The sequence below is a fragment of the Leopardus geoffroyi genome, chromosome C1 (assembly GCF_018350155.1).
Source record: "Leopardus geoffroyi isolate Oge1 chromosome C1, O.geoffroyi_Oge1_pat1.0, whole genome shotgun sequence".
Classification (NCBI taxonomy): domain Eukaryota; kingdom Metazoa; phylum Chordata; class Mammalia; order Carnivora; family Felidae; genus Leopardus; species Leopardus geoffroyi.
This window is the reverse complement of record NC_059328.1, coordinates 188,015,395-188,029,178: the sequence shown is the minus strand read 5'-3', so window position 1 is coordinate 188,029,178 and position 13,784 is coordinate 188,015,395. Positions and strand designations below refer to the sequence as shown.

The 13,784-nt window shown below is 41.9% G+C and overlaps 1 protein-coding gene across 6 annotated transcripts in view; it reads left to right on the top strand.

Moving 5' to 3' along the window:
- The window catches only part of MPP4 (MAGUK p55 scaffold protein 4), a 68,073-nt gene that overhangs the window by 6,403 nt on the left and 47,886 nt on the right, over positions 1 to 13,784 (top strand). For 5 of the 6 annotated variants that reach the window (XM_045480758.1, XM_045480759.1, XM_045480760.1 and 2 more), the window contains 8 exons: positions 473 to 594; positions 4,184 to 4,261; positions 7,022 to 7,102; positions 8,260 to 8,391; positions 9,095 to 9,176; positions 10,288 to 10,373; positions 11,820 to 11,891; positions 12,585 to 12,781. In XM_045480758.1, the coding sequence (XP_045336714.1) occupies positions 473 to 594; positions 4,184 to 4,261; positions 7,022 to 7,102; positions 8,260 to 8,391; positions 9,095 to 9,176; positions 10,288 to 10,373; positions 11,820 to 11,891; positions 12,585 to 12,781 (850 nt within the window). Of the gene's footprint in view, positions 1 to 472; positions 595 to 4,183; positions 4,262 to 7,021; positions 7,103 to 8,259; positions 8,392 to 9,094; positions 9,177 to 10,287; positions 10,374 to 11,819; positions 11,892 to 12,584; positions 12,782 to 13,784 lie in introns of those variants that run through there. The other variant, XM_045480762.1, reaches the window with a different exon arrangement.

Genomic DNA, 13,784 nt, shown 5'->3' with positions numbered 1-13,784 from the left:
ACATTTTCAATAAGAACTCTCAAAAAGGGTGAAGACAGAGACTATGTATGAATTTGAGAAAGAAGATCCAGAGAACAGCTAGATAATTTTGGAAAAAACCAAAGGCTGATAAAAGTAGGGAAGGGAAAGCAATTTTGCTCTCATAAAACCCTACATCTGTATATACTGTGATCTATTATTTCATCTAATGTTCCCAACAACCCTATGGGAAAGCTAGCAACACCCAATGGGAAAGCTAGCATATTCTCATTTTGCCCCAAGGACTGGTTTTCAGATAGTTGTGTGACTTTCTGAAGCTCACACAGTGATAGAACAGGGCTTGAAACCTGAGTCTTTGGCCTTAAATCCAGCATCATCTCCTTCCTCCATAGTCACTAGGGCACATCCTGGCTGTCTGAGCTGTCTTTCATACTTACACCTGCCTTTCTTCACCCACACCGACCACCCCATCTCTGCCCTTGCCCTTTTCCAGGTCTCTCCCAGATCCTGAGGCTTGTGCTACAAGAGCTGAATCTGTTCTATAGCCGAGATGTGAATGGAGTGTGTCTCTTGTACGATCTTCTCCATTCGCCGTGGCTGCAGGCTCTGCTGAAGGTGAGCACCTCATTACCCGGAAGCCTTTGCTTACTGTGGGAGCTGGGAACTGCTTACCCAGCTGTGCCACTGGTCAGTTGTCAGGAAATTCCAACTTGGTAAATGTTCTTAGAAGGCCAATTCTTATGTGTGTTCTGAGAATTTCCAACATGGGGGTGGGTGTCCCCACACCAACAACAATTCTCGGGATAGTACTGGATGTCCTACTATTCATCTCAATTCTGACACTATCTACCTGGAGATAGCATCGGATAGCATCAGATCATATCGGAGATAGCATAGGTGAAGGGTTCACAAGACTCACAAGACTCACAAGACTGCTGTACCCTCCCCCCATTTCAGACATCAGTCACAAGCCAAGATGGGTACCTGTACTTCTGACCAACTGTCTATAAATCAGAGGTTTCATAACCTCCTCCTTGGGTTCCATTAATTTGCTACGTTTCCCTTGCTAGATTACCAGTTTATTATAAAAGGATATAACTCAGAAACAGCCAGATGGAAGAAATAAATAGACCAAGACTTGTGGGAAGGGATGAAGAGCGTCCATGCCCTCTTCACTCTTCCCTAGATTTCCACATGTTCACCAAACCAAAAGTTCTACCAAACCCAGTCCTTTTGGGCTTTTCTGGAGGCTTCATTACATAGCCACGACTGATTAGATCATTAGTCACTGGGTGTAGATTCAACCTCCAGCCGCTCTCCCTTCCCCCAGATTTAGAGGTGGAGGAAGGGGGTGGGGGTGAGGTGGGACTGAAAATTCCAACAGTCTAATTACATGGTTAGTTCTCCTGGCAACCTGCCCTTAACCTTAGGTGCATTCCAGAAGTCACTTCATTAACATAAAAAAAGAGCACTTTCCTTGCTTAGGAAATTCCAAGGGTTTTAGAAGCTCTGAGCCAGAATCAGGGCCAGACTAAATAATGTAATTCTTATTATAAATCACAATATCACAGCAATTCTCAGAGAAGAGCTACACAAACCTATTAGCTTACGAAGGAATTTAATTTAGGTGGGGAAGTATACAGCAGCTCCTCTTTTCTCTCCTAGTTCCTTTTCGTCCAGAGGACCATGGGATCACAAAGCAGCCACCACAAATGGCCATCAGCACCTTTAGCATCTGTCTACAACCCTTTGTCCTTGAGGCTAAAACTCAGTACAAATAAAAATGCTTTAAAAAAATTATTCCTGTTTCTTAAAATCAGGAAATGAGATATGCAGTTCTGTTTAGACATTTAAAATTTTTTTTTCTTTCTTTCTTTCTTTCTTTCTTTCTTTCTTTCTTTCTTTCTTTCTTTCTTTCTTTCTTCTTTCTTTTTTTGAGAGAGAGGGAGACAGAGCGTGCATGCGCTGGAGCCAAGAGCTTGTACACGTGCACTAGTGGGGGTGGGGCAGAGGGAGAGGGAGAGAGCATCTTAAGCAGGCTTCCTTGGGCTGAGCCTAAGGGCTCCATCTCACAACTGTGAGATCCTGACCTGAGCTGAAATCAAGAGTTGGACACTCAACTGACTGAGCCACTCAGGCACCCCAATCTTAAATTTTTCTTACCTTGAAAATTTCTTCTTCTTCTAACTTTGGTTATAATTTCTTGCACTGTACAATAACATCTACTATCTAATTATAATTTTGTTCAAATGTTATTTTTAAGAAAGATTCTCTTAAAGTTAATTTTTGGATGTGGGTGTGTCCTTCAGCTAAGTGTGAAATGTAGCCAATCTTCTGATGCTTGTTAATATATTATTTAAAATAAGAGAAAATGGTGGGGTGCTTGGGTGGCTCAGTCAGTTAAGCATCCCACTCTTGATTTTGGCTCAGGTCATGATCTCACAAACTGTGAGATCGAGCCCAGTGTAGGGCTCTGCACTAATAGTGGGGAGCCTGCTTGGGATTCTCTCTTTCTCTCTCTCACTGCCTCTCCTCAGCTCTTACTCTCTCAAAATAAATAAATTAAAAATGAATACAATAAAATAAGAGAAAGTGGCAACATCTTTAGCATGAACAAAGAGGTACACTCACAGAACTTGTTTTAAAAGTCTTGATTTCTTCATCTATTCATCTATTGTTGGACACTCAGGTTGTTTCCATGTCATGACTATTGTGACTAGTGCCTCAGTGAGCTCGGGGGTGCAGAGACCTCTTTGAGATCGTGATTTCTTTTCCTTTGAATATATACCCAGAAGTGAAACATACAATGGGATGTTATTCAGCCATAAAAAAGAAAGAAATCCTCCCTTTCGTGACAACATGGATGGACCTGGAGGGCATTATGCTAAGTGAAATAAGTCAGACACAGAAAGACAAACATCATATGTTCTCACTTCTATGTGAATCTAAAAAAGCAGAGCTCATAGATGGATGGTTGCCAGGGGCAGGGGCTGCAGAAAATGGGGAGATGTTGGTCAAAGGGTACAGACTTGGTTATGAGATGAGTAACTTCTAGGGGTGTAATGTACAGCATAGTGATTATAGTTCATAATACTGTATTATATACTTGAAAGTTGCTAAGAGAGTGGATCTTAAATGTTCTTAACACACCCACACACACCCACACACGCAATCATAATTATGAGGTAAAGCAGATGTTGACTAACCTTACCGTGGTAATCATTCTGTAGCACATACATATATCAACTCAAAAATACCGTGCACCTGAAACTCACACCATGTTACCTGTCAGTCAGTTTTCTCATGAAAACTTGGGAGGAAAAGCCCAACCTGATTCCTATCAGGCATGTTTTCCTCTTGGGATTAAGCTCAGGCAGGAGTTTTCCTGTCACTAAAGGGAGTCCCTTGCTCACCTGTGCAGATGGTGTGTTCCCCATGTGCCCTGCCTCAGTTCATCAGCCTTGTGTCTTCCGGGTAAACCTGAGCACTTGGCACAGGGGCGGCATGAGGAAGCACTGTCATCCCTGATCTAGATGGTAGAAGGCTGGGCCTAACTGGCCTCTTGGGCCTCATCCCTCCACCTGTAAGAGAAACCAGATTCCTAAAATAAGAAAGGCCTCACTGCAGAGCTGAGCATGCCTGGGCATACTCAGCCAACTGTAGATCCTGCTGTGGAAAAAATTCCTGGGGTCAGCAGAGGCGAAGTTGAAATTTTTATAAATGAACGTTTACTGGAGAATTAAGAGAGGAAGAGAAAACAAATGGAAGGTGAGAACAGAGAGCAATAAGCACATAGAGTGTGCCCGGCCTCTTGTTCACACACTCTGCTGAACCCCAAGCCACATGAACGGTGCCCTGGCACAGAGGTTCTTACAGGTCTCTGGCCTCAAATCCCTATTGGTCCCAACCCTGGAAAACCCACTTGTCAATATAACAAGAGTAAAAGTTTGAATTTCCTTTTACCAGTGCTGGTGGCTGGGGAAGACCAATTTCTAGTGGCGGCCAGTAACTAAGCCTTTGAAACATTGAAACCACCAAACTTGAGCCCATATCTGTTAGACAGTGAGAGATAAGGCCAGTCACACAAGCCACTCAACTGCTTGCACCGTGGCCCGGCCTGTCTCTCCCCTTGCAGACCTTTCAGCCTGGAACATTAATAGTCACGTTATCAATAGGTCATTCTCCCACCGTTGCCCTTCTGCAGGTTTATGATTGTCTCCAGGAATTTAAAGAAAAGAAACTTGTTCCTGCCACAACTCATGCACAGACGTTATCCTATGAGGTAAGGTGGTTTTTTAATCCACAGAAGAATAGGGCTTTAAACGTGAAGCCATTTTACTTGCACTGTTAATTTAAATGAATTAAGGACCTAATGGGAGAGTTTGACTGATGATTTTGTATTGCGTAAGTGTTTCTAATTGAGCTTTAATAGAAGGGAGAAAATTAGCCAGCACTTCAAATTTAAACAAACAAACTAATGGCATTTTAAGCATATGTCTATTTCTCTCTTTTTCTCCTAAATCTTAGGCTCAGTTTATCCCATGTAATCCTTGGGTAATGTTGTTATAGAAGTGTTTCCCAAATTTATATCTCTAGCGGGGTTCTTTGCCTGAACTCTTATGCCCACTGCCTTCTCCCCATTGTACTTAAATGCATGTTTAATGGACCCTTCAAACTTAACATGGCCCATGAGCTCCTGATGATCCCCACACCCAAAGCTACTTCTCTCCTAACCTTTTCCATCTTAGTAATGACACCTTTGTTTTTTTTTTTTAATATATGAAATTTATTGTCAAATTGGTTTCCATACAACACCCAGTGCTCATCCCAAAAGGTGCCCTCCTCAATACCCATCACCCACCCTCCCCTCCCTCCCACCCCCCATCAACCCTCAGTTTGTTCTCAGTTTTTAAGAGTCTCTTATGCTTTGGCTCTCTCCCACTCTAACCTCTTTTTTTTTTTTTTTTTTTTTTTTTTCCTTCCCTTCCCCCATGGGTTTCTGTTAAGTTTCTTAGGATCCACATAAGAGTGAAACCATATGGTATCTGTCTTTCTCTGTATGGCTTATTTCACTTAGCATCACACTCTCCAGTTCCATCCACGTTGCTACAAAAGGCCATATTTCATTCTTTCTCATTGCCACATAGTATTCCATTGTGTATATAAACCACAATTTCTTTATCCATTCATCAGTTGATGGACATTTAGGCTCTTTCCATAATTTGGCTATTGTTGAGAGTGCTGCTATAAACATTGGGGTACAAGTGCCCCTATGCATCAGTACTCCTGTATCCCTTGGATAAATTCCTAGCAGTGCTATTGCTGGGTCATAGGGTGGAATGACACCTTTGTTTTTGTAGTACTCAGGCCAAACTCCTTGGGGTTATCTGTGACTTTCTCTTTCTTTCATACCTCATACCCAATCTGACAACAGATTCTTCAGGGCCAGTTTCAAAATATGTCCAGAATCTCATCACCTCCACTATGCCACATAATAGAAACCTTCATCATCTCGTATACAGATAACTGCAATATAGCCTCCTCCCTGGTCTCCTGCTCTTGCCCTCCCCCCCCCCCATCCCCATAGTCTATTCCAGCATAGTAGTTGAAGAATTCTTCTTGAAAGGGGTGTCAAATCATGTCACTTCTCTGCTTAAAACCTTCCAATGACTCCCTATCTCAGTGTACACATCACAGTTCTTAGATAGTCAAACATAATATAGTTCCCACTCCCTCTTTGACTTAACACTCACTGCTCTCCCCCTTGCTCACTATGCTCCTGCCAGATTAACCCCTGTGGTGGTTTTATCCAACATGCACCTGCCACAGGCCTTTTGCACTGCTATGCCATATGTCAATAATGCTCTTGCCCATATACTCACATGACTTACTTCCTCATCTCCTTCTGGTCTCCATAGAAATATTACCTTCGCACTAAGGCTTTCTCTGGTCACCCTACCTAAAATTGCAACCCCTCCCTGTCCACCTTCGTTTTATTTATCTTTTTAACTCTCATCACCATCAAAAAAAAAAAAAATGTGGATTTTTTTTTTTTTTTTGAGAATGGGGATTTTTGTCTGGCACTGTATTTGTATCACTGAAAACAGTACCTAGCACATAGTAGATGTTCAATAGAAATATCTATTGGATATCAAATTCAATAGAAATATCTATTGGATATCAAATTCAATAGAAATATCTATTGGAATATCAAATGGATGAAAAAGTGTAATCTATTTTATTATTTATTGCCCAAACTGTATTAAAATAAATATTAAAAAAAAAAGAAAGACTTTACCCTCCACTCCAGTAATCAATAATTCACATTGTTCCCAGTTATTCCCAGGAAAACACACATATGATATTTTATTGTTGTAATTGTAGTGAACGGAGGTAAAGCTTAGTAAATTATTTATTTTCATTTGACTGTATGTAATGAGGCTCAACTGCTGAGAATTTATAGAGCTCTGTAAAGTCTTTAAAGGTCTCATGTCCTATCAGAAAGCAGGTCTACACCTAAACCACGGAAAAGAGATCAGAATTTATTCTGTTTAACATTTTTTATTGCAGTAAACACTAAAATTGGTAATGAAATAATAAGTCCTAAAATACAAACTACTATTCCCATTTTCCATTTGATGGAACATCCACAGGATTGGGCTCAAATACCTGGAGAAGTCAGGTTCCTTAACCTGCCCATAAAGCATTCATGTTAACAAACAGTTTTAGCGCCACTAGAGGGAAATTGCCTTGGTACATATGATATGACAAAATCACGTTAGTTCTTACTCCAAGCCTGTAATATGCCAGGACTGGGGCACTGAAGTTTAGATCTACCCCAAATCTTGAATTCAACTTGCTGTAGTAAAGTTTAATGATGAAGGAAAGATTCTGGGCCCCGACTTTAAAGATGAAAATGAAGATTTCAATAACAGCTAGTCTTAGGTTAATGTGCTATATCTGTTATCCAGCCTGGGTGAGGTTAACTAGGTGATGAAGATTTTAAAAAATTTTACAGTGTACACTTTTTTTTACCAACCAGGTAGTGGGGATATTACGTGAAACTCCTAAATCCCCTGAGACCCAAGAACTGAGACAAATCCTCCAGGCTCCACATTTTAAGGCAAGTGCTTACTAAAATAGATAAGATATGCCCATCTGGTGCATAAGCAAAGTTGGGAAGAAGAAATAAATGTGACAGAAAATGCACTTTCTGAATAGACATTCTATTACTGCACACGGGTGACCAACAGATTGTTCTTAAAGATGTGGGACTCAGATGTGACTGGCTCTGTGTTGTTAGCCATGGAGCTAAACCTGCCAGAGTTATGAGGAGACATCCGGAACTTTCCAGATGTGTCTTGTTGCCCCCCCTACAAGGCCATTGTCCCTCTAAAGTTCTGGGGGACAATCAGGGTAGTATACTTCCTTGTAAATATTTTAAGTTTTGGATAAAGTGTATGAAGATGTTTGGAAAATATAGTGTAAGGATGATAAACTCAATGAGAGGTATATGAAGAACATTTGATTAAAAAACATTTGATTGCAGAATGGAAACCTATCTTATAGCACTTATAGAATTTGAGATCATTTTATCAACAGATGAGAATTTTAAGAGAAGGTCTGCATTTGGAACAATGGAACTTATGAGTCAAATTTTTAGTTTACAAGATAACCCTAGAGAATTTTCTCTGAGTTCCAGTGAAGTTCTGTCCTCCAATCTCAGGCTGGGCTATCAAATGACTACTTCCCCACCCAATGAACTAAAAATTGAACAAAATGGGCCATTAGAAGGAACTCTTTGCTCGTACCCTAAATCAGGAAGCTACTTTTTCTCATTCTGTTCCTCATAGGCCCTTGGGAGTCACTGACAAACTAAACCAGCAAGATGTTTTGATTACTATCCCCCATTCTGCTTTAATTAGAGAAAATATTACAAAAGTTATTCTGTAGTTCAAGCTTGTAGGAGCACCATGGATTACATGGATTTGCAGGAAATGAGAAGTGACAAAACACATTTTAGCAGAAATGCAAGAATATATTATGTATCACTTAATCTCTCCCTGCCTTGCTTCTTTTAAAATGGGGACAATAAATATAGCTGCCTCACAGAGTTATGGTGAAGACTGAGTTAATCCACATAAAAGGCCAGCGTGTACGTGTTGGTTGTTGTGGTAGTAGTGATGGTGGCGGTGTCTTGGACAGAGTATTGGCTCCCTGTCTTCTAAATGCGTATGTCCTATGTGTGACGTTTACTCACCTTGCCTTCTCTGTTCCTAGGCCTTGCTCAGTGCCCATGACACCGTGGCTCAGAAAGATTTTGAGCCCCTTCTCCCCCCATTGCCAGACAACATCCCTGACAGTGAGGAAGCAATGAGGATTGTTTGTTTGGTGAAAAACCAACAGCCCCTGGTAAGGAAATCACTTTACCTTTTCGTTAGAATTATACCATGGTTAATTGTGAACCAAGGGTTAATTATGAACTAAGGGTTGATTGTGAACTCTATTATCTCTAGTAGTTATTTAATATAATGTTAAATATTCTTGTCTCTAGTCACAGTATAGTTTGAGGCATTCAGAAAATGTGAGGGGATCCAAGATAATGGCTGAAGCATGTCCTAGCAACTTTTGCCTGTGGCTTTAAACACATGATACATTATCATGTTTTCTCTAGGAAAGATTTTTGCTTAGTGTTTTTCTTTGTTGAAAAATCTGTGAGAAATAAGACTTATTTTATTATATTTATTGTTTGGCTCTCTGAGGTACATACATTTCACTAAATTCCAATGTACTTATCTAAGTTTTTTTCTCTTTATTGATGGGAAGCTAAGTGAGGCATTAATTTGATTTTCTAAGAAGTCTCTTTGATTAGGTTGTAACGGTGAGAGCTTTCTTTATCTTTGTAAGGATCTAAATATTCTTTTGTATCTATGTGGTTGGATAGAGACCTTGATAGGCCAAGGTTGAATGAATGGCCTTGTCTTTTTGATGGCATGGTATGGCCCTGGTTGGTATAAATATCCTCTTCTGACCAGACCAGAGGCATATTGAGGGAAGCCACCAGAAAAATGGTCATGTTAGGTAAAAGAGGGATTCCACTGCACTCTTTCTCCAGGGAGCTACCATCAAGCGCCACGAGATGACAGGGGATATCCTGGTGGCCAGAGTCATCCACGGAGGGCTGGCCGAGAGAAGTGGTAAGCTGAGCAGCAGAGTATGGATGTGACCAGAGAAATAGGAAACCATTACTTGTTTAGTCTTCTTTCCAGGGAAACCCAGCTTTCCTAAACAAGGTCAGGGCTTCTGTGCATTGCATTGGTTACTAGGAAGGAGGGAATAAATATTCCAGAAAATCCTGTTTCCCTCCTTCACTGAGGCCCCATATTAATGTTCTCTCAGTTTACATTCTTGTGGTAACCTACCAAGCTAAGTATTATCAGGCCATTCTGCAGAAGAGGAAACTGAGGCTCAAAGAGATTAAGTAACTAATGTATGCACGGTTTTCAATTAGACTCAGGATGCAAGTCCGGGTCTGTCCGCTCTATAGTCCCAATTCTCTCCCTTCACCTGGTCCTTCTGCTTGCAACAAGGCTCTGTTCCACCTTGAAATGCCTGTTGTTTGCCTTTTCTACCAGTGAACTGAATTTCCTTCCTTTCACGGCTGCGTTTCCATGCCTGCTGCCCCATGTCCTCACTTCCCAGGGCCTTGGAGACGGGATGGGCTTCATACCCCAACATTCTTAGAGCAGTGGCCCCAGGATTTCCTAGTTGTTAAGTCCATTGGCCCTTCCTTTGGCCTCAGTTTTATTTTTACTTTCTAGAACATTTGGTGTCATTGACTGTGACTGTCTTGAAGTGTTCATCACCCGTGGTTTCTGTTCCACAACGTCATCCTGCTTCTCACCTCTCCCTCCGACAACTCCACTGTTTACTTCATACTTCTCAAGGCTTGATCTTAACCCCCATGTTTCTCCACGTTTCCTCTTTTGAAGAATGCCCCTCCCCTTTCCTTTTCATTTATCATTTACTCATGATATCTTCATTTTACAGCATCAGATTAGCAGAAATAGAAATATCACCATCACTTAATACCCAGTAAAGAGGTATAAAATGCGATTCTCTGTGCTTTGGTGGTGGTGTACTCCGGAATAACCAGCCTGTATTATTATTGTTATTATTTCAGAGTAAATGTTTAAATGTTAGAGCATGCTTGGCTTAATGAGTTTGCTAAAAATCTTTGGTACAGCTACCTCTATTTTTTGCCAGTTTCCTTGTATCTTCCTTTGTTTTGTGTTCCTGTTTGCCTAGGGCTGTTATATGCTGGAGACAAACTGGTGGAAGTGAATGGAGTTTCAGTTGAGGGACTGGACCCTGAGCAAGTGATCCATATTCTGGTAACAGTCTTCTGTTTGCCTTCTCCACGACTCAGTGCAATGCTGTGGCTGACCTGAGCCTGTCTGGCCCATGGTGTGTGTGCTGAAACATGAGGGGGGTTTGGTCCTTTCTCCAGACCCCCAGACCTTTTCTGTTTCTGCTGGGAGACTTCTTTTGCCAAGCTGCTCTTTTGGCCTCAGTAAGGCTCTGCCAATCCCCCCAGCCCAGGCTCCTTGTTGCCTGAGTTGCTCCTTTGGAAACTGAAGCTGGGGTGGCCAGAGTGAGACTCTGGAGGAGTGTCTGAACCTGAGCAAATTACCTTTGCTCCCCTAACATTTTTATACAGCTGAAATCTATTCAACATCTTCCTTGAGGTAGCTTTGGGGTAGAAAAGATGTCAGGGGAGGCTACCCTATGGGAGGGGGAATTCCTTGCCTGTCTTGCCCACTGTCATTGGTGGTTGAAACTGGGGATTTACGACCAGTTTATGGTTTAGGTTTCTTTTAGGTCCCATTTCCACTTTTCAAACCTTTGCCTGAATCACAGTCCAGCTGTCATAGCCATAGTGGTATGCCCCCCCCACCTCCCCCATGCACACCCCAAGTGTGGGGGCTGACATGGATTACTATTTATCATAGTGGTTCTCAAACTGAGTTTTGGGGGGAACCCTAAATTTTCATAGATGTGCCTCAGGGACTATGTGAAAGGTGGGATTATAGGGAATATACTAAGCACCAGAACATTGTGCAAACCACATGCTATAAGATGCTGCACATGAGCTTTAAGGACTGTCAGTTGCAGACACACATGGCTCCACCATTTTTGGTGCCAGCTTCAGAGCCAGGATGGTGGGGTTGTGAAATTTCTGAGCAACATTTGTTCCTCTCTGGATCTCTAATACCTGCCACAGTGCACGTGACAGGAGGATCTTGCCTTTTCCATCAGTCTAATAGGTTCTCTGTCTTCTCAAAATGTTTGAGGGCCCCCCCTTCCCACCATGAGCTTAGAGCTTGTCCATCCCCCCAGAAGACTTGGGAGCCCTCTTCTTCCCCATCAGACTGGGCCGCCTGGCACAGGAACAGGTGTTCAGGAAGTAATTACTGACTCAAGTTTGAGGAGGGAAAGTCAGATCAGGACCTCATCTCCTTCCCCAGTGTCTGTGGGAAGAAGACCTTGCTGAATAAGGTCACGAGATGGAGTGTTCCTGGGGGAGGCCAGGCCTCAGAGTGGGGTTTAGCAGGCCAGGAACTCTGGAGCCCCATAGCAGGGCAGAAGCTGAGCTAAATTTCTTCCTAATTTCCACTTCTGCATGGTGATATTTAGCTATTGAACCCTTGTAAAAGTCCCTGTGGGGGATGTCACCCTTAAAACTGGGCACACTGTGTTATAACTCCATCTGCTAAAATGTCATAACCCAGCGAACTCTGTGATTTGTTATTCTCCCCCTCCCCTTTGACATTTCCTAGGCTATGTCTCGTGGTACAATTATGTTCAAGGTGGTTCCAGTTTCTGCCCCTCCTGTTAATAGCCAGAAGATGGTAAGAATATACTGAGCCTTCATAATCACATATAGGAAATCCTCAAATAACAATAATAGTGACTTAATATTTTGTATCATACTACCCTCCTCTATAATGTGTTGAACATTTGTTCAATACTGTGTTGCACATTTTGTTTTGAGAGACAGATAGAGAGGGAGAGCACAAGTGAATGAGGGCAGAGATGGATAGAGGGAGAGAGAGAATACCATGAAGGGGGGGGGGAGAGAGAAACAGGGCTCACCTGAAATGGGGCTCGTGTTCACCTGAAGCAGGGCTTGAGCTCACCCCATGCGGAGATCGAACTCATGAAGCGTGAGATCATGACCTGAGCTGAAGTCAGATGATTAATCTACTGAGCGACCCAGGCGCTCTGGACATTTTTCAATATTGATGACATGAGAGGCAAATGAGTAAATGAATACAATAAAAGGAGTTGGAGTACAAGAAGTTAAAAAGTAATATCAAGAATGGGAAACACTTGAGCAAAAACTTCTCAGTACTAAGAGATTCTGTTGGCAAAGTCACTTTTTTGGTGGATCTTAGACTCAGTTCAAGAGGCAGGTTCCCCTTTTGGAGAGTATGGGGAGGAAAGATAGTAACAGTAGGTAGAGGAGTAGAGAAATGGTTTTAAGTCTTGACAGCCCATGGGCAAGGGTTCTTTTGATGGGACCATTTTGTACCTACTGTCAGGTATATGTTCGTGCCATGACCGAGTACTGGCCCCAGGAGGATCCTACTATCCCCTGCATGGATGCAGGGTTGCCTTTTCAGAAAGGGGACATCCTACAGATTGTGGACCAGAACGATGCCCTCTGGTGGCAGGCCAGGAAAATCTCAGACCTTGGTACCTGTGCTGGTCTAATTCCTTCTAACCACCTTCTGAAGAGGTAAGGAAATTCTTACTGCTGGACTCAGGACTGAACTATCAGGACATAAAATGTTTCTCAGGCTTCTGTTATTGTAGTTAAGATTAGGTAAAGAGTGACAAGCAGATAGATAAACATATACACTGGTCTGTAAATCCAAAAGTCAACTTATCCATATGCCCTAAGCATTTTAAATACTCAGGAGACCAGAAAAATCATATCATCTAGAAAAGAGAGAAAAGCACTTGTGAAACTCAAACTTAAAAAGATAGTTCTAACTCCCTCTATTAATCATTCAGGCCTGAATTGAAATGTCAGTTATTGAATCTGAACCCACGGCTGTCATCTGTGTGTCCTTGAGATCTGAGGGAATGAGTAAAGATAGAAAATAGAAAAGGGTCCAAGTCCCAGCCAATGTTAAGAAATCAAGAGGAAGAAAAGGAACTAGCAAAAGAGATTGAGGAGTGACCAATGAGGCGGGATGAAAATCAGGACAGTATAGTGTCTGACCAACCACGTCAGCTGCTATAGAAAGGACTGAGAACTAACCATTGGATAGCAATATGGCAGTCATAAAAGCAATTTGAAGAAATTATGGCATGAGACATTTTAGTACAAAGCAGAGCAGAGCAATGGGAAAGTAGCTGGAGAGGAAAGGGGAGTGGTGTGAAAGAACTTTTTTAAATGAGGTACATAATGCTCGTAGGAACAGTCCAGTGAGAGGGAAAACTTTTATGACAGAGAAAAAGAAAGGAACTGCTGTTGTCAATGTCCTTGAGCAGACAGACGGAGACATGATCTAGTACAGTTGGACAACACAGGGGTTAGAGGTGCTGACCCCCTATGCAGTCAAAATTCTGCATATAACTTCTGACTCCCCCAAACCTAACTACTAATAGCCTACTGTTGGCCAATAATATAAACAGTGGATTAACACATATTTTATGTTATGTGTATTATATACTGTATTCTTATAATGAAGTAAGCTAGAGAAAAGAAAAAATTAATAAGAAAATCATAAGGA